Here is a 20486-nt window from a genome sequence, read left to right as displayed (position 1 = left end):
TGGTTCTTCATTCAACATTTTTAAAATCCAATTGAGTCCAAAAAAAATTTGTCTGGAGTTACAATTATACAATTGTAAATATACAGTTTATAAAATATACAGTTCCGACTTACATACAAATTGAACTTAAGAACAAACCTACAGAACCTATCCTGTACGTAACCCGGGGACTGCCTTATTACAATGCATTGACATACCATTCGACTTCAAGGGGCCGCACTATTAACCACAACTATAGAAACACCAAATACCACCCTAGAAATAACTAGTGCAGAACAGAACAAAACCCCACCCCAGAAGCACCAAATACCACAGTGCTGAACAAAATATCTCCCTAGCAGTATTAGCCAAATTCTACATTGCTGCCCAAATACCTCCATAATACACACCCCAGACAATAATAATGCAGAGCCCAAACTAGGCAATGAATAATTATACAGATCTGGCACAAGTTGATAAGAATACAGAGCCCAGCCTTGGCAATACATAATAATGATGCAGACCTCAGATGTTAATGATAATAATAAAGCAAAAAGACAAAAGCAAAAAGCAATAATTTTGTCTAATAATTCAGACTGCAGAACATGAAGAGAATGCAGGCTAATCAGCGACACTAATATAGACCCTGGGCCAGACAAAAAAATACAGATAACAGACTATAACAAATAATACAGACCTCACTTTAGGCCATTAACATTACAGTCCCCAGACCTGTCCATATTACATTATAGGCCCACATATATTAAAGTGTATATTACAGTTTTCTGTCTGACTGTGCACTGAAAAGAACATGCAAACTGCTTGCACATGTATTTATAAGGTGTCTGCGTCCGTATTGTGTCCTAAAGGTGCGCTCCGGTGCAGAGGTGCTCACCGCGCAACACATTTATTACTGCGACTAGACAAAATTGTGTTGCACGCTCTATGTTAAAGGTGCACCAAAAAAAAACAACTGGTGCCCACTTCCCAAACAGTGCAGGGGGCGCCAGATTCATGAAGACCGTTCGCCAGTTTTGATGAATGTGGCGCACTCTGGACAATAAAACAGGGAAACTGCAGGAAAAATAAATGAATACTTACCTCTCCTTGCCCCTTATCTCCTCCAGAGTAAGTTGTAAGGCCTCATTGACATGACCATGTGCTTTGGCCATAAACTAGATGCACAAACAGTAACTAAATCACAGACCCGGTACTTTCTAATGGCCTTGGTCATGCTGCGGTGTGTGCAGTCTAGAGGTTCCCACATGCCAATGTCAGATGGGCCACAGGCAACAGAACACATGAGGCCCCATATACTGATCCTGTAACCGGCACTGGCAGCAGATGTAGATGTACTCACCACTCCCCAGACCTCCTGTACAAATGAAGACACACAGAACTGTCACTGTCATAGATTAACCAAAAATATCTTTATATATACTGTATTCATTATGTAATTTCATAACAGCATTAAATAATGCTTAAATATTACCTCTGTACTCAACAGTGATTAGTGATAGACTCTAGATCAGTGCTTCTCAACCTGTGGGTCGGGACCCCAGTGGGGGTCGAATGACCAAAACCGGGGGTCGCTTAAAGCCATCGGAGCCGCAATTTTATTGTGTTTTTACTGCAAGTTGCATGGTTTGGGGTCACCACAGCATGAGGAACTGTATTGCGGGGTCACAGCATTAGAAAGGTTGAGAACCACTGCTCTAGATTCATGATAGACGTAGCCAGAATAATCTACAGTCAGATGAAACAAGTGAGCAACCCCAGAACTGTTGTCCTATATCCTACATTGTCCTATATCTGGACCTATATCAAATCCTATATCTAGACCAATACTTCTGGTACGTCATATCTGATGGGATCAGATGATCAGATATTCGTAAGCGCGACTCATTGAGATGCTCTGATGTTTCTGGGGAGAGGAGACTTAAATGCCCACAAGTCCCTTGGCATAAGCTCCTCAGTGGGCACTGCCAGTCTGTTTGCCAGCAAACACTAATGAGAGCACTCAGTGTATAACATGGAGTAGGTGTCTGCAGAGAATCAGTGACCCCATAAATGGAGTTTTTCTCATCCAAACAATGGGACGTTTGTCAGTCCCGCAGCTCGCAAACAAATTACTAAGCAGAATTTGATCGCAGATAAGACTTGCTCTGCACAGAGATCACCGCTATGAACATGACATTTTTTTCCATGTACACAAGGGCATCTTTGGGGATGTAATAAGCTGACAAATGAGCTTATAATGTTGTGGGAGCTGGGTCCTGAAATAATAACGTTGGGGCAATTTATACCATGGGTGCTGGGAGATACCAAGGTGAATGTTAAAATGATCAAAAGCCAATTACTTGCTTCCCATATGTGAAATGGAGCAATAAATACCGGGATAGTCCATTTTATGTAAAGCATGATACACCCAATATATTAAGAAATACTTGAGATGTCAATAATAGCAACAGAATGGGGCTTATTTACTAAGGTTCCCAAGGCCGCATTTTTGTCAGGTTTCCCGACTTTTCGTGGATTGCCCCGGGGATTGTGTCGCACGTGATCGGATTGTGTCGCAGTCGCGCCGGCTTTCACGTGACGTGTAAAGCTGATAGCCTCTCCACTAGTATGTAATATAAGTGGAAGAAACACTGAAATTGCACAACATGTTGAACAAACTACTAGGTCAGTGTCATGTACCAAAAACCAATCACTAATAAAGATAAAACATAGAAATATTTATTGGTATACTCTAAAAACACCTAAAAGGCACTCCCAAAATGTGCCATCCTATCTCTGTAAAAATAAGACAGAGTAATCCTTCTCACTAATGCCTGAATGTCTGGCAAACATATGGACAAAGTGCAGATAGCACAGGTCAATAATACAACAATGGAAGATAAACATACTAGCTGAATAGAAAAGTGAATATTATGGATAAATATCACCCAAGTCCATGTGTGTAAGGAGGAGAAAACGTCCCCACGCGTATCGCCGCGCTCCTGCGGCTTCCTCAGGGGTAGCTGGATACCAAATGATCCTTTCTCATATATATGATTCATGTGATCTCAGCGTCTGACGTCACTTCTGGTTTGCTGTCGGCGTCTGACGTCACTTCCGGTCTGCTGTGAGACTGGGCCTATGCGCATGCGCCAGCCGCGCACGCCACGCGCACGCACGGTATCCCCACTCCTCCACCTCCATGTGGGGAAACCGCACGAGTCACGGGCCACGCCCAGCCGGCACACCCCCGCAAAACTCCACCCCCTTACGGGGGCCGGCCCACACCTCCAGGTAAGTGCGACGGTGTGATAATGAGTGACACAATTCACGTGACACAATTTGGGGGGCGGGCCGTTGGATGATCCGACGGATTCGGACTATTTCACATTTCACATTCAGATTTTGTGGGAACACACCTCCTCAATTCGAAGAATAGAAACAACTACTTGTCAAATGGAATCCTAACAAAAATTGCAGAATTGTTATCTCATAGGGCAGTGATGGTGAACCTTTTAGAGATGAAGTGCCCAAACTACAACCAAGACCCACTTATTTATCCCAAAGTGCCAACACAGAAATTTTATTTGTGATCTATACTCCCTGCTCAGTCACATCTTTCATTCATAATCGCCGGAAGAATAGTCAGGGCGGTAGCAGGAGCTACAATGATAATCCAAATCTGTCCACACCTTCCCACTCCTCCAGTAGTCCCAGGTAACGCAGTCACTTTAAAATAGCTCTGTGCACAGCAAGTCCTGGGCTGTCTGAGACTGCAGGAAGATACCTGGAGTCATCTCTGGTGATGGCCTGAGTGCCCACAGAAAGGGCTCCGAGTGCCACCTCTGGCACCCGTGCCATAGGTTCGCCACCACTGTCATAGGGAATACAGTACAAACCAGGGGCGTAACTACAGGGCCCGCAGTGTCAAGGGGCCCGGCTTCTGACCTGACACTAAATAAAGATGTTCATCACAATACACATATTATGCTGCATGTTGTACAGTATGATATGTATATGTGCTGTATGTGTGTATATGTGATGTGTATGTGCTGTATCTGTCTATGGTTTATGATGTGTATATATTGTATGTGTGTATATATGCTATACATCAGTGCATGGCACTTTGTATGTGTGTATGTGATGTGTATATGCTCTATATGTGTGAAAGAGTGTATAAATGTGTGTGTGTATTAGTGAAGAACTGTATGTATGTAGTTATAGACCTAAATGTGTGTGTATATGAGTGTATATTTTCAAGCAGGGAGGGGGCCCCATTAATAAGTCTGCTATGGGGCCCTGCCTCTCCTAGTTACGCCCCTGGTGCAAGCATTTGTGGAAGTATGTTGTTTCGGCAGTACCGCACTCTGATTACAGGGGTAATTTTTATGGAAATTCATACAGGCACTTCTTCAAGGCTGGAATTGTGGAGAAAAATATTACAAAAAGTTAATTGGCATTATGGTATATTTTTAATACAGCATCAATAATGCCTGTGAGATTAGCAGTCTCAGACTATTGGGATCTGACGGAGCTGCAGAAATCAGATCACCTATACTGGATGATAGAGGAAGCTCTCTGAGGATACTAGGTGTGATTGTCATTATCCACCTGTCCCTTACTGTGTATGGCCATCAGAAAACCTGGAGATATAATTGCGCTTATTAATAGTGTGAATCCCTTGTGGGTCGAGCTGTGGACACGGGAGACGTTACTGGATGTTATTTATACCCACAGCTTCACGGAAACATCATCAGACTGATTATGACATTGGGAGGTAAAATCACGACCATATCCACCTTACTGGGCATCATCCGCTATTAGTCACCGATCCATTTAGTTATTGGTGGTGGAACCATTAAAAGAGTGTATGTACTGACACCTGATTAATCCATACATCATGTCACACAAGTGGGTCCCTATTGTATACAATGCTAGGTCACCAGTATCTTGGTTAAGGTGACAGACCACCAGGAGAGACCACTATCCTATGAAGAAATACATAGAAATCTCAATCCTCGCTACATTGGTATTTACCAGCCAACTTGCCTATTGTCCCCGTCTGATGCGTTTCTACATCAACCCTTGTGGCTGATGCGCCATCAGATGCACATAGAGGATTAACAAAAGAGAAATGGCTGAAACTGTCATATACTGTAAGGGGTCATTCAGAAGGGCGTGTATACTGCGCATCCGCAAAAAAAAATGCAAACGTGTGTCCGTGTTCAGTCCATATTGTATCCACATCTGTTTGTTTTCACGTCCACATTTCATTCGTTTTTTTTAAACATTCACAAAAAAACAAATGAGTTTTTAATCTACTTTTTGCAAAATATAGAACAAAGTTAAAGGGAACTTGTCAGCAGAAATTGGCCTCATAAACCACTACCAGTATGTTGTTAAGCAGCTAAACACCTTGCAGATCATATTTCTTTCATGGCTCAGCGTGGTGGCATCACCAAGAAAATCAACTTTGAAGTAAGATGTAAATTGGTAGAATGAAGTCAAGGAGATGGAGTTTTAATACTGAAGTCAAGCTCTCTCTTCCCTAGAAACCTTCCATCACTGTAAATAATGGCCCTACATCCAGAGACATCACTAACCAGATCTCCTGAAGTCTGATGCACAATGTCAATCACAGACGAGGAGACGTTCAGAGATCCCCACCTTGACCTCAGTGTTAAAATCTCCTCCTCCATGACTTTATACAACCAATTTACATCTCACTTCAAAGTTGATTTTCTGGATGATGCCACCACAATGGCACATGAAAGAAACAATAACTAGAAGGTGTAACGCTGCTTGACATTATACTGGTTGTAGTGTAATTGGCCAATTGCTGATGGCAGGTTCCCTTTCATATAGTATATGAGCGCTTTTTGGTGTGCGCCACTTGCAGTAACAGTATTTCAACAGTATTTCAATCAGGGTATAGAAGGGATAAATGTGAGTGTAAAAAGTAACTTTTATTTAAAAATTGTTAAATTGTTTGCCACATTGTATTAAATAATTTCTAAATAAAAGTTACTTTTTACTCTCACATCTTCCCACTACCCCTCCTGTGGAAATCATCTACTTTTTTCGCTGCCCAATTGGTTGCCTAGCAAAATTTGAGAGACAAATGGGCCACTGACTTCTTTTGAGGTCTGTGGTCCACATACGAGAAGATAATAGTGCATGCTGCACTGTGAAAAAAAAACAGATGTGTGAACAGACCCGTAGGAATCAATTGGTCAGCATGCCATCCGCAAAGACAAAAATTGGATAGCATTCAGACCTCAAAAAGCAGTACAGTTTTGTGCAGTCTGCCGGAGTGATCCAAGGCTGTTGAGGGTCAGGCAGGGACAATAAGCAGGTCAGCCGTGTTGTATGATCTGCTGTATAAGGCAGGAGGTTACTTACATTTTCTCCAGTAAGGCAGCAGAGGAATGAACATCATGGGGCTTATTTACTAAGTCGGGTTTCCCGACTTTTCAGGGACCGCGCTGGGGATTTTGTCGCACGCGAACGGATTTTGCCGTACCGGCGCCGGCTTTCATGCGGCAGAAATGGGCGGGGGGGGGGGTTGCGGGCCGTCGGACGATCCGACGGATTCGGACAAACCACAGGATTTAACATTCACTGTGTTAATGAATCTGGTGCAGGATAAGACTGTTGGTTTCCAGTGTAGACCTACCCTAAAGTAAACTCTGCGTCACAATTTTTGGCACACGGAAGATTCAAATAGGCCACGCCCCCTCAGTCGGACAAGTCGGAAAATGGCTAAAAACAGGTCTAAAAAGCCTTGATAAATGTGGTGTAAGGCTTTTCACGCTGTTTTTTGGAGCAGAACCACCAGAATTGTGGCACAATTCCCCCCTTGAGTTTAAAGTGGCCCTACCCTTAAACATAATCTACATATCTGGTGCTTTGCCCTCCCCCACCATGTAAAATGATGTAAGATGATTTCCAGTACAGGCCGTCCCCTACTTAAGGACACCCTACTTACAGACAACTCATAGTTACAGGCAGACCCCTCTGACCTCTGGTGAAGATCTCTAAAATGTGTCCCAGATTGCAATAATCAGCTGTAAAGTGTCTGTAATGAAGATTTATTGATAATCCTTGGTCCCATTACAGCAAAAAATGGAATTTGGATTTCATTCTACCTCCATCTCATTGTTAAAGGTGACAATGTAATAGTTATTCTACAGAAATATTTGTCCTTCTCCTACATCCATAAGACGGTCAGCTGGCACTTTGTTTTACTTATGGCCACTCTGGGGTATCATGGATGGTTATGTCCAACCTTAACCTAAGTGGCGGATGACATTTATTCCTTCCGTAGTTTAAAGGACATCTTCCACCAGGACGAAGGACTGAATGCAAATGAGCTTGAGGGGCTCCAGGCTCCATTAATACCTATGGAGCCTGGAGCCCCTCAGGTTCATTTGCATACATCCTGGTGGTAAATGTCCTTTAACATAAGGTCTTAATCCAGAACAAAGTTCCAGCTATGGCAATGCCATACTGCTGCTGGAAACCGCTTCTTCTTCTACAAAGGACCCGCTCCTCTCATCTGGTATGAAATGATATTTTTGGAAATGTTTCCATGTCACTCCCTTTATTCTTTTCTATTTCCAGACGATGAGGCGTTCTCCTTTAAATACTTTCCAGGAAAGCTGCGAGGTAGCGACTATGAGAAAATGCTATCGAAGGAGGAGTTAGAGGAAGAGCAGAGGTAAGCGCATTTAGTCACAGGACCCCTTAAAATAATCACGTACTGAGGGTGTCTATGGGGGCCTGACCTATACATGCATGATTTCTGTCCCTGGTATATGGCTTGGAAATCAGGATGGGATGGGTTACACTGCCGACCCTGCACAAGAGCTTGCAATCAGCTTGTACACTGATGGATTCCATATTTTAGACGCAGTTTAATTATTGGTATCAGTAAGCCATGCAGTATACGTCTGAGCAGAGCGGTACAAGTGCTATACTCAGGGCTGGTCACATACAGCAGGACTGAGCTTTACTGGGGACTATATATCCAAAAAATAATTATTTCCCCTCAGTCCAATTTATAAAAGAAGCATGTAAGGGCATGGCCGTATTTCTAGTCCTTATATCTGTATTACAGTGGATCCATATGGACTGTATACCATATAACAGCATAACACTTATAGCGGATGCTATGTATATGTCATGGTGAATTGCACACTAAAGTATATATGTCCTGATAGACCGCACGCTATAGTCTATATATGTCCAGGTAGACCACACGCTATAGTGTATATATGTCCAGGTAGACCACACGCTATAGTGTATATGTAGAGGTAGACTGCATGCTGTAGTCAGAATTGCACCATCCATAAGGAAAGTTGAGCCTCTTGCCTCAGGCAGCGCCTAGGGGCACAGTCATCTACTTAACACCTAAAAATAGTTGACCACGTATAGGTAGTAATAGCTAGGTAAACTGCACAATATCGTGCTGGGTTCACCCAATTCATGAAGACCGGAGACACGGGTGCGAGACAATACTGTTGAAAACACTATATACATACATGTGCAAGCAGTTTGCACGTTATTTATGTGCAGTCTACGCCAGAATATTGCTGGATGTCTCGTCAGACCAGATGTCATAATGGGTGTGAGACATTGCCATAGAGAACCCACTCACTAAATTGATAATCTGAATTAATGGGGCGGAGGGGGTGCCTCAACAGAAAGTTTAGATTTATCCCTGCTATAGTGTATATGCCCCAGTAGAGCGAACAATATAGTGTATATGTCCTAGTAGAGCGAACACTATAGTATATATGTCCTAATAGAGCGAACACTATAGTGTATATGTCCTATTTGAGCGAACACTATAGTGTATATGCCCCAGTAGAGCGAACACTATAGTGTATATGTCCTAATAGAGCGAACTCTATAGTGTATATGTCCTAGTAGAGCGAACACTATAGTGTATATGTCCTAATAGAGCGAACTCTATAGTGTATATGTTCTAGTAGAGCGAACACTATAGTGTATATGTCCTAGTAGAGCGAACACTATAGTGTATATGTCCTAGTAGAGCGAACACTACAGTGTATATGTCCTAGTAGAGCGAACACTACAGTGTATATGTCCTAGTAGAGCGAACACTATAGTGTATATGTCCCTGTAGACTGAACACTCTGGTGTATATGTCCTAGTAGAGTGAACACTACAGTGTATATGTCCTAGTAGAGCGAACACTACAGTGTATATGTCCTAGTAGAGCGAACACTACAGTGTATATGTCCTAGTAGAGCGAACACTACAGTGTATATGTCCTAGTAGAGCGAACACTACAGTGTATATGTCCTAGTAGAGCGAACACTATAGTGTATATGTCCTAGTAGAGCGAACACTATAGTGTATATGTCCCAGTAGAGCGAACACTATTGTGTATATGTCCTAGTAGACTGAACACTATAGTGTATATGTCCCTGTAGATGGAACACTATAGTGTATATGTCCCAGTAGAGCGAACACTATAGTGCATATGTCCTAGTAGACTGAACACTATAGTGTACTGTATATGTCCTAGATGGTCGCACTCTATAATGTATATATATTGTGTATGTCCTCGTTGATTATACGGTGTAGTATATATGTCCTCGATGATCACACGCTATAGTGTCTGCAGTGCCTTCTAGTGTTGGTTGTAGCAGATGGGTGCAGCTTGTTTCTGAACCAATTGTGACAGATACAGGAATACCATGATACTACATAACTTCATTTGATGTGTATTATGTGCACCCCATGAGATGCACTGCTGTGTGGTAAGCATCATGCATTTGCCTTTCAGGATTGAGTTGACCTCTGATCTCACATCCCTGTAACACGTACAGTGCCCACGCACTGTTACATGTGGTAAGACGCTACAACCCATGTGTTAGTACTTAGACCCCAGTAAAACTCATTAACATGTCTGTTACATTTCCCTCTACTCCCTCACTCTCCATTGATGCCCTCACTACTATACCTCCAGCATCAGAAGTGCTAAAGGTTCTCATTTCTTATGGCTACCATTATGTGACAAGTGAGATTTGGAGTAATTTGCTGCCAATATTCTAATATAGTTATTATGGGAATGAGTCGCTTTGAATTATATACATTTTCTATTCTTTGTAGGATAAATTAAATATTCAGTGAATAGACCTATGTCTATTAGAATAGACCTATGCCCTATGAATAGACCTATGTCCACAGGAGTTTTATTTATGCAGGTCTTTTGTATAATCTTTCAATCCTGGGTGCTGCACCCATATAATTTGCAGTATTTGGAGGCACCTATAGCTGGATAGATCACCAGAGCTATGTCGGCCTCAAGTGTTTACAATACATTACTACACTTCACTGCAAATCTGGTACAAAAAAATAAAATTAAGAGAACCTTTACCACTTCAGTGCCCTATACCCATGCAACCCATCCTACTGATTGAGGTATTGTAGTGATTCAAATATTTCAAATTATTATAACAAAAATTGCTTTTAAAAAAAAAAAATATGCAAACCATATATATCACCATTAGGTAATTAACCATAATGCATTGCAATGAGAAGACACGTCACATATCACCAGGGGCGTAACTTGAGGGGGTGCAGATGGTGCGGTTGCAACCGGGCCCAAGTGGCTTAGGGGGCCCATAAGATGTCACTTTCCCATATGAGCAGACTAGTACTATAAACCATACATTATAGTCGGGGGGCCTGGTACAGACTTTGCCCCGGGGCCCATCAGCTTCAAGTTACTCCACTGCATATGACACTTATGCTGGGTTCTGTGATCCCGTACAATGCTGCATGTATACATGGCCTATGGGGAGGCCAGTAGTAGGGGAAAACTTTTAGGACTTTAGAGGGTAGGGTTGAGCCTTAGAGGGCCCATATGGTGTCTCTTCCCCATATGAGGAGACCATTACTATAAATGATACAATATAGTTTTAGGCCTAATGTAGCTTTTGCATTGGGTTCATCTGCCCCAAGTTATACCTCTGGAAGCAAATTACTTTATATTAGGATCCTGCAGGGTTTTATGATCTCGATATTACATACTTTACATAGTCAGAAACCATCTAAACTGTCTAAAACCAAAATTAGTCCTTGTTGCCCATAGCAACCAATCAGAGCGCAGCTTTAATGTCAAATTCAGCTCTTGAAAAATGAAAGCTGTGCTGTGATTGGTTGGTAGAACAACAACAACAAATCTTCTTCATAAAGATTTCAATTCACCTCACATGAATATAATAGTGGATTATGCACTTTTTAAGGTTACAACAAAATAGCACAAGATATTCGGCTGCAGAGAACCCGTAGCTGTAATCTGTAGGGAAGACAGGGCCTACACGATGCCTGATACTAATAGAAGTGAATAGGAAAAGTGTCTATACTAATTATGGCTTCAGTTGGATGATGCTACTATGGAGCTATTGAAGTCACATGACATTTCCATGTTTGAGTAAATGAGAAAAATTTGCGGCAGCTGCTTATCCTGTTCACTTGTGTTGCAAGGCTGAAGCAAGTCCTTCTAGTCACACAATCCTATAGGCACTAGACCAATCCCATTCAAAGGAATCTATTACTATCCCAAAGCATTAACATCTAAACTGCCGGCAGCATGTTGTAGGGAAAACGTAAACATATCTTAATTATCTCTTTACATTATGCAGTTTCTGAGAATTTCCCATTTTAATCAGTATGCTAATAAGGCAGTTGGTGCACCCATGGCCTGTCCTTGCTATTCGTGCTATTCCTTCTTGGTCCACATTTCTTCCTTTCACATAAGTAGGAATAGAAGTACTGGAAGAACCGGGAAGGGATTTATGTGGGAATTGCCTCATTAGAATATGGATTAATCTGGGAATATCTTGGACATGTTATAATGATCAGAAGTAATACAGATAAGTAGGGAATCAGATTACATTTTTCTACATTATGCTGACATAAACCCTAGACATTGAAATTATTGAGTGGGGAGCAATTGTTTTAAAACTGGATAAAAATAGGTTAGAAACATAAAACGCGCATAAATTACCTCACTGACCCAATACCACTAACATTACATAACATTTTTGAGTCTCTCTGAAGGTTTGCTGAGTTGTATATTATAGTTTAACCCATTGTAAGTCTGTTATAAAAATTATTTCTACTCAAACTACCAATTTACCATCTCTTCTACGTCAGGAACCCAGAAAGGGAAACTAGGGAAGGGTCCAATCATTTACCCATACATATATGTTCCCACAGCTCTAGACTTGTATATGACCATCATATAAAGCCTTAAACATGTACCTCTCCCTGCCCCGTACCCTGTTACTTTCCCCCTGTTGGATGAATTTACCAATGATCCTTGGCTGACTCCATAGTTATTGAGGTCACCATTCCTTAAAGGGATCCTGTCACCATGAAAAGGAAGTGCAATATACAGACAGCATGTTATAGAGCAGGAGAAAGAGAAGTGCATTACTCTGTAGATCTATTTCACTGCGTAGAGATTTACCTATACATAGTGATCGCTGACTCATCAAAAATAATTTTTACCTCACTTGTTTTCAGGATTATTTGTGATATTACATGGTGATTCCCTCTTAGCATCCAGGAATATCAAATATAGAACTCCCACCCCCAACTTTAGAGTAAAATTTTTAAATTATGCCAAAAATTGTAGTATGGGGATATACCCAACTAACCAATGAAGGATCAAGGATGTTTAATTGCAATTCCCAGTACTCCCTTATTTCAATTCGGGACACATGCATGCTCAGCCAAGAGCTCCCGTTTATAGGATGGTCAGTAGGGCAAACAAGCCAACAGCTAATATCTATTGATGATGTATGGGCATATGAATAGTCATAAATGCCCATCTAGGATAATAATACTCTAAATTAGAAGAGTTTCTAACAGAAATCCATATTAATTCCTGAACATTGTGAATGATTTTCCTGGGGTTGTAATAAGTATATCTGCATGATTGTGACTCAGGAAGACAGGGTAATGAATACATGCTGGTATGATCCTGATGAAGGGTAAACCTAAGGCCTCATGCATGCATCCATGTCATTGCTCCATACAACCTCCATATTGTGGGGAGCCACAATATAGCTCCCACAGAAATCTATGAGGCTCTATATATCTATCATATTCAATTTATTGTCATATTACAGCATTATCCTCCCTTAGAGGCAAGAATATGTCCATATTATATGGAGGCTCCATATAGCGGAAGCATATATGCCGTGCGCATGAGGTCTTACGTCTAGTAGTTTGGTAGACCGTCCTACTTTTTCACTGATGGTCACAGATTTCTAGTCATTCCATCTTGTTTTTGTTTTTCTACAGAGCTGAAGATGATAAGAAGTTATCCTTACAGACCAGCTAAAGAGATTTACAGAAAAAAAATCTGCCCAATCCAACAATATTATATCAGCAATTTTAAAAACGCAACTTTTTGGAAAAAATAATAACTTTATAACCAAACCTATGTAGCTGGGAGGACAATGCATGGTCTCATAAAGTCCTGTACTGGGAATAGCCAGGGACTGGAAAATCACATTTTCTACAATTCTGATAGCGCTATGCTCTTGCACTGTGTAGAGGACACTTGCCTTGAGTCAAGGGAGTTTACAAGACCTCCTGGCATCCATAACTCATTAGATCGGATTCCTGCTTTAAGAAACTTTGAGTGCAATATCTGTCTTAAAACTATGCAAGCAATGCCTTATGTTGACATATACATTCAGCTTAATGTAGGAAGACCCTAAAAGGTGGTAGTGCCAGCCCAGTCATTGATAATGCAGGCCAAGTGTAAAGTTTAGGACTCTCTAATAACAAGTTATGATAGGCCTTGAGCATTCACGTCTTCACCATACAATGCTGCATGCCTTCACCGAATTTTGCTTATGGGACCATCACACACTTCAGATCTGAAACTACCCCTAGAAAACTAGTCATCGTTGGCCATGACATGCTATGGACATTGAGATATTCATATCATTGAACCTTACATGAAATAAACCAATCTTATTGGGAAGTTGGATGGGCGGACAAAATGGCAAATTTTAGAGAATTATTAAAAAAAAAATGTAATCCATGCGAACATCTATCCAAGGATATTTGATAATCCCATACACAGTGTCTGCTGTGTGTGTATTGCTGTTGTTGAATGAAGGGTATACAAGGAGGATGCAATTGGTTGTAAATCCATTTTTACTGGATTTAAGCCAAGGATATAAAAGTAACCATATCAAGACATAGAACCCGTTTATCAAGCTTTGACCCATTAATCTGTAGACTGGTTCCTGTAGCTGATAACAGCCGGAAACCAAATTAATTTTTCCCCAAAAAAACCCTGTGCTGTTGAGTTGAAAATAAAGTCATGGGGGCAGTTCATTGGGCTTCTTAGTCATCTGAATTCTTCCACTCATTTCTAGTGATGTAGTTGACCACGTTGTTCAAAACCAGTGCCGGGCATGTGCAACGAGCAGTGAAGTCTACTCCTCGGCTTCATCGTCTCTATGCACTGAGGTGTAGACTCCTCTGCTCCATGCGCATGAACGCCGAGGCCTACTATTTCACTAGAAGGGAGAGGAGGGAGAGTTTAGAGGATGACTCCATGACTGGAATGACCCGCCCCCATGTCTTGGATCTTGATGGAGATGGACCTCCTTTGTTGGGCCCTTACAAGCTGCTACCTTGGTAGTGACGCCCATGACTACAGCCACCCATGGAAGTTCCCATTGTTACACATCTTCTTGTATTACACATACAGATTATAATTCATCAGCCCATATTATAACAAGAGCCCCAATGGCCACCATAGGTTCTCTGCAAAGTATATGCTTACCATACAGTATATTATCCACGTAATTAACATGGCTTCACAATGGCCGCCACTTTATACTCATCGAGATAACATTCCCATCAACCAGAGTTAGATTGCAAGCTCTGCAGGTTCCGTGGCTATGTTTGCTTGGATTGAGATAAATCATGTGTTTTCCTTGCCAGGGTTCAGAGGGAACAACTGGGTGCCATCTTTAAGATGATGGAGAGCAACCAAGAAACCTTTGGGATGATGTCAGAAGGAGACTTAAAGGACCAGTTGAAACTTTACAACATGTAGTGTCCTCTGCTGGTTGAAGCAACTCGTAATATATGACATATCCCCAGGCTGGCGGTAACAGAGCGTGCTGTGACACTATAGGCGTATTATGGTGGTTATATTAGAACGGACTAGGAACGAATTTACAGGATGCCATGATACTTCCCACAATGCACTGCTGTCAACAGAGGAGCATCGGTACCCCTACATTATAAACACAGTGCGATATCTCCGATTCTGCTGGTACATGCTCCCCTTCTCCTTGTTACTGAGTAATATCATGACCTTATTGTCACTCCACCCTGCAGAACCTAGAACTGTAGATTCACTGGGAGGCAAAAAAGGCTCGTTGTCAGGAAATCATCCAAAGCAAATGTTAAAGGGGTTCTCCATTTTCTTTTGCAACCTCTGCAGTAAGGGGCCAAGTATATGAATGCATAAATCATTCATGAAATTACTGTATATAAAGAGTGTGGCCACTATAGCCCAGGACAAGAAGATCTTTCTGCGACCAAATTACAAAATTAAAGATATTAAAGGGGCTGTATGAAAAGAGCTAAAAAAATAGTTTGTATTTTATCCTTGAACAGCACCACTTTTTTTCTACAGGCTGTGGATGGTATTGCAGCTCTTCTCTTGTAGACAGGTTGGATCTTAAAGGGAACCTGTTATCACAAATAAACCACTAGCAGTATGTTGTCAAGCAGTTGAACAGCTTCTAGATGATGTTTCTTTCATGGCCCAGTGTGGTGGCAGCATCCAGAAAATCAACTTTAAAGTTAGATGTAAGTTTAACGCTGAAGTCCAGCTCTCTGAACACCTCCGCCCATGAGATTGACATCATGCCCCGGACTTCGGAGATCTGATCAATGATTTCCCTGGATACGGCACTATCAATTGGAGTAAAGAGGGCATTCTAAGGCAGGGAGAGCTTCACCTCAGTGTTATGCTCTCCATCTCCTTGACTTCATAAAACCAATTTACATCTCACTTTAAAGTTGATTTTCTGGATGATGCCACCACACTGGGCCATGACAGAAACATCATCTAGAAGCTGTTTGACAACATACTGCTAGTGGATTATTAGGCCAATTTCTGATGACAGGTTCCCTTTAAACATTAATTTGTACCCTTTAAAGGTCGTACCACCAAAGAAACAAAACATACTTCCTAAATGTCATGTTGCAGAGAGGTCCTTGGCTTAAGTCCACCCTGTGTGACACGTCCAGGACCAGTGCTCCTTTGGGAGAATTTAGGGATAATTTGTGTCCTTCACTCTTCTGATTTGCAGGGGGTCCCAAGAGGTCAGACCCCAGAAATCAGCGATGGAGGATGTGTCTTTGGTGGAACAACTCCCTTAATAGGTACAAGCTGCGATACCAGACACAGCCCGTAGACAAAGTGGCGCAAGTTTTAGAGAAGATTTTTGACAACCTCTTGTAATATATAAAATTATTTCATGAGAACCCCTATACGGCAGCGGTAAAGATGTATATAATGGCCATGGCACGCCTTCTCCCACTGAATCATGGCGCACTAAACAGTGTTTCACTGTCCTAAGCAATAGTATTTTGTGCTTTCTATCACTACTGCTGTGTAATTAAGATGATTTTTTTTATGTATATATCCTGATATTTGGTATTAAATCTATATATATAGTTGTCTTTTTTTGCCTCTAGTGATTTTATGTAGGGTATTGGCTTTGCAGCTTCAGCCCTATGCTCATAGAAGCACGGATGGGGTAGAAGTAGTCTTTACTATATGGACTGAGCAGAGTATGTGTTTCTCTTCATATAGGGAGAGTGGGTTTTCCAGCTCACAGGGTTTTTCTTTAACATTTCTTATCATTTCTAATAAAATATTTTGCAAGCCTTATCCTTATGTGTCTGTGTTTCTTTGTGTGACCGCGACACTACTTCACCACTAGGGGGCCTAGATTTACGGTATGTCATGGATATGCTCAAAGACTTCCTAGCACACCCTGCTTCTTGTAGGGCTTCTTGCAGTGTCGGACTGGGTTTCCTTAGACCCACCAGAGAAAATCAATTTGGGGGCCCACTCTTCATTACCCCCCAGGAAATACACTCTAGCAGCCTCCAAATTGTGGTGTTTTCTGATGGATCACTGGGGTTCAGGGGTTGAGCCAGGGCCCACCGGATGATCCCTTGGTACTCTGGTGGGCCAGTCCGACACTCCAAGGCTTGATAGGAATACTAAGGTCTGTCATGATGCCCCTGGCTATCATAGTAATCAGACGGGACCCAGTGATTATATTGTATGTCTCCTGGGGGGATAGTGGAGTTATCACCAGTTCTGATCTTAGCGATAGGACCCCAGATATCAGTCATAGATTTCAGTGCAGATGTCATAGCACAGGCTGCTTAATGCACAAGATTCAGTTGCAGATGACAATGGTATACATCATTTTGTGTAAGGGGGTTAACTATTAAATGGCGCTAAAGGGTATAATTACCTAAGTAGGTTGTGTGACCATAGCTACAAATCCTTCAGAATCGGCAGAAGATACTTTAGTCGCAGCATTAAACCAATAAGTGTTCTCATTCCACTTATGTTACAACTCAGATTCACGTACACGCACTGGAAATATCAATACTCAGCTTTTTGCGCTTAGTTTAGGTCACGTCATGCCACGGAAAGAATTAACAGTCATCTGATCAGAAAGGCTACACGTAATAGCAGAAACCGTGTTGTATACAGGTACAAAAACTGAGTTACCTGTGTTAAGAAGTGAGGAAGTTTCCTGGTGTCATAATATGCCTGAATCTATCAATAGGGAATACTGATAGTCGGTGCTGGGTAGCAGTTGCATTGGTTCCTACATGATTGGGGTAATCCAATGACCATCTGACAAATTAAAAGAAATGGAGACTGAGGGGGAAGAATACAGGATTCTTGGAAGTCCGAACCCCCCAGAAGAATGATAGTTCAATGTGCGCTGAAAAATAGAAGGGGTAAGTCACACATGCTGTCCCTCTTTGACCTCCAAGGGAACTGCCAGGTAACATCCAGGTAACAATGCTTAGCTGTCTACAGCATCCCATAGAAGTGAATAAAACCCTAACACACATGTATGACCTAAGGGAAGAATTTGTCATTTTGTGGACCCCCTATTGGTCAACTCTCTCCATGATGTGAAACAGGGTGCCCTGCTTCTCCTCTTGGCCTAGATTCTTCATCTCTAGCAAAACTGGTATGGAAGTAACTAGACTGAAGGAGAAAGAGGATTGCCGTGTCACATTAGAAGGTGGATGATGAGGGTTGTAATCCACCTTCTCTTTGGTTCCCCAAACTGACTGTTATTTTAGCAGTGAATCCAATGAACTCGCAGCCCACCAATGTGTGGCCCCCTTGGCCTCCGGAGGCACCACACAGTTTCATGGGAAGCATTAAGGAGAAATCTGCTCTGTCTGACCCCCTTCTTCATGCTTATGGGGTATATGGAGCCCTATCCTTGTGATTATTGATGGACCCTGCGGTTTAATCTACATGTGAAGATCAGCATCTTTACAGCAAAGCGGACCCCACATCAATTCCAAACTTAATTCTGTGAAATGTGAGGTGAGCGGTTTATTACACTGAAAGACCAGTCCAATGATATATCTTGTTTAATATGTAAAAAGGCCTCCTGTCCTCCAACCTCCTCATACTGTGGCCCCCTGTCCTCCATTCTACTCATACTGTGGCCTCCTGTCCTCCATCCTCTTCATACTGTGGCCTCCTGTCCTCCATCCTCCTCATACTGTGGACTCCTGTCCTCCATCCTCCTCATACTGTGGCCTCCTGTCCTCCATCCTCCTCATACTGTGGGCCCCTGTCCTCAATCCTCCTCATAATGTGGCCTGTCCTCCCTCAACCTGTTCTTGTGGCCTCCTGTCCTCCATCCTCCTGTTACTGTGACCCCCTGTCCTCCATCCTCTTCATACTGTGACCCCCTGTCCTCCATCCTCTTCATACTGTGGCTCCCTGTCCTCCATCCTCCTCTTTCTGTGGCATCCTGTTCTCATCATACTGTGGCCCCCTGTCCCTTAGCCTCCTTTATACTGTGGTCCCCTGTCCTCCAGCCTCCTCATACTATGGCCCCCTGTCCTCCAGGCTCCTCATACTGTGGTCTCCTGTCCTCTATTCTCCCCATAATGTAGCCTCTTGTCCTCCATCCTCCTGAAACTGTGGCCTCCTGTCCTCCATTATCTTCTTCTTGTGGCCTCCTGTTCTCCATCCTCTTCTTCCTGTGGCCTCCTGTCCTTCAGCCTCCTCCTGTAGCTCCTGTCCTTCAGCCTCCTTCTGCAGCCTACTGTCCTCCAGCCTCCTCATACTGTGTCCCCCTGTCCTCAAGGCTCCTCATACTGTGGTCTCCCGTCCTCCAGCCTTTTACTGTTCTCTATCCTTCTCATACTGTGCTCCCCTGTCCTCAAGCCTTCTCCTATCCTTTATCCACCACATACTGTGGCCCCCTGTCCTCCAGCCTTCTCCTGTCCTCTATCCACCTCATTCTGTGGCCCCCTGTCCTCCAGCCTTCTCCTGTCCTCTATCCTCCTCATTCTGTGGACCCCGGTCCTCTAGCATTCTCATGTCCTTTATCCACCTCATACTGTGGCATCCTGTCCTGTAATCTCCTCATACTGTAGCCTCTTGTCCTCCATCCTCCTGAAACTGTGGTCTCCTGTCCTCCATTCTCTACTTGTTGTGGTCTCCTGTCCTCTATCCTCCTCATAGTGTGGCCTCCTGTCCTCTTCCTCTTGTTCCTGCAGCCTACTGTCCTCAAGCCCCTCCTGTAGTCTCCTGACCTCCAGCCTCCTCCTGCAGCTTCCTGTCCTCCTCCTGTAGCCTCCTGTTCTCCCGCCTCCTCCTGTGGCCCCCTGACCTCCAGCCTCCTCCTGTCCTGCAGCCTCCTGTCCTCCATCCTCTTGTTCCTGTGGACTCCTGTCCTTCAACCTCCTCCTGTAGCTCCTGTCCTTAAGCCTCCTTCTGCAGCCTACTGTCCTCCAGCCTCCTCCTGTAGCCTCCTGACCTCAAGCCTCCTCTTGTCCTCCAGCTTCCTCCTGCGGCTTCCTGTTCTCCTCCTGTGGCCTACTGTTCTCCCGCCTCCCCCTGTGGTCCCCTGTCCTCCAGCTCGCTCCTGTGGCCTCCTGTCTTCCAGCCTTCTCCTGTGGCTTCCTGTCCTGCTGTGGCGCCCTGTCCTGTAGTCTCCTCCTGTCGCTCCCTGTCTTCCAGCCTTCTCCTATAGCCTCCTGCCCACCAGCCTCCTCATGTAGCCTCCTGCGCCCAAAAACCTGGACTGTCCAACCGAATCCCACCTGGACTGCCATGTGCAGGCTCCAAAGACGTTCTTTTCAGTGCAAACTAGGACAGAAAACTGGCGCAGCCAGAATAATAGATC

The 20486-nt window shown here is 43.1% G+C and overlaps 1 protein-coding gene across 3 annotated transcripts in view; it reads left to right on the top strand.

Annotated features, from left to right (window-relative positions):
- MXRA7 (matrix remodeling associated 7) overlaps nucleotides 1–16963 on the top strand; it is a 32759-nt gene extending 15796 nt beyond the window's left edge. Inside the window, exons 3-5 of one of the 3 annotated variants that reach the window (XM_072111966.1) lie at nucleotides 7603–7699; nucleotides 9797–9861; nucleotides 13330–16963. In XM_072111966.1, the coding sequence (XP_071968067.1) occupies nucleotides 7603–7699; nucleotides 9797–9830 (131 nt within the window). In that variant the 3' untranslated portion in view covers nucleotides 9831–9861; nucleotides 13330–16963. The remainder of the gene's footprint in view (nucleotides 1–7602; nucleotides 7700–9796; nucleotides 9862–13329) is intronic. The other 2 variants (XM_072111964.1, XM_072111965.1) reach the window with 2 other exon arrangements.
- The last annotated feature ends 3523 nt before the right edge of the window (nucleotides 16964–20486 follow it).

This window comes from Engystomops pustulosus, chromosome 6, assembly GCF_040894005.1.
Source record: "Engystomops pustulosus chromosome 6, aEngPut4.maternal, whole genome shotgun sequence".
Classification (NCBI taxonomy): domain Eukaryota; kingdom Metazoa; phylum Chordata; class Amphibia; order Anura; family Leptodactylidae; genus Engystomops; species Engystomops pustulosus.
The sequence above is the reverse complement of the archived record's forward strand: the minus strand, read 5'-3'. Positions and strand labels throughout refer to the sequence as shown.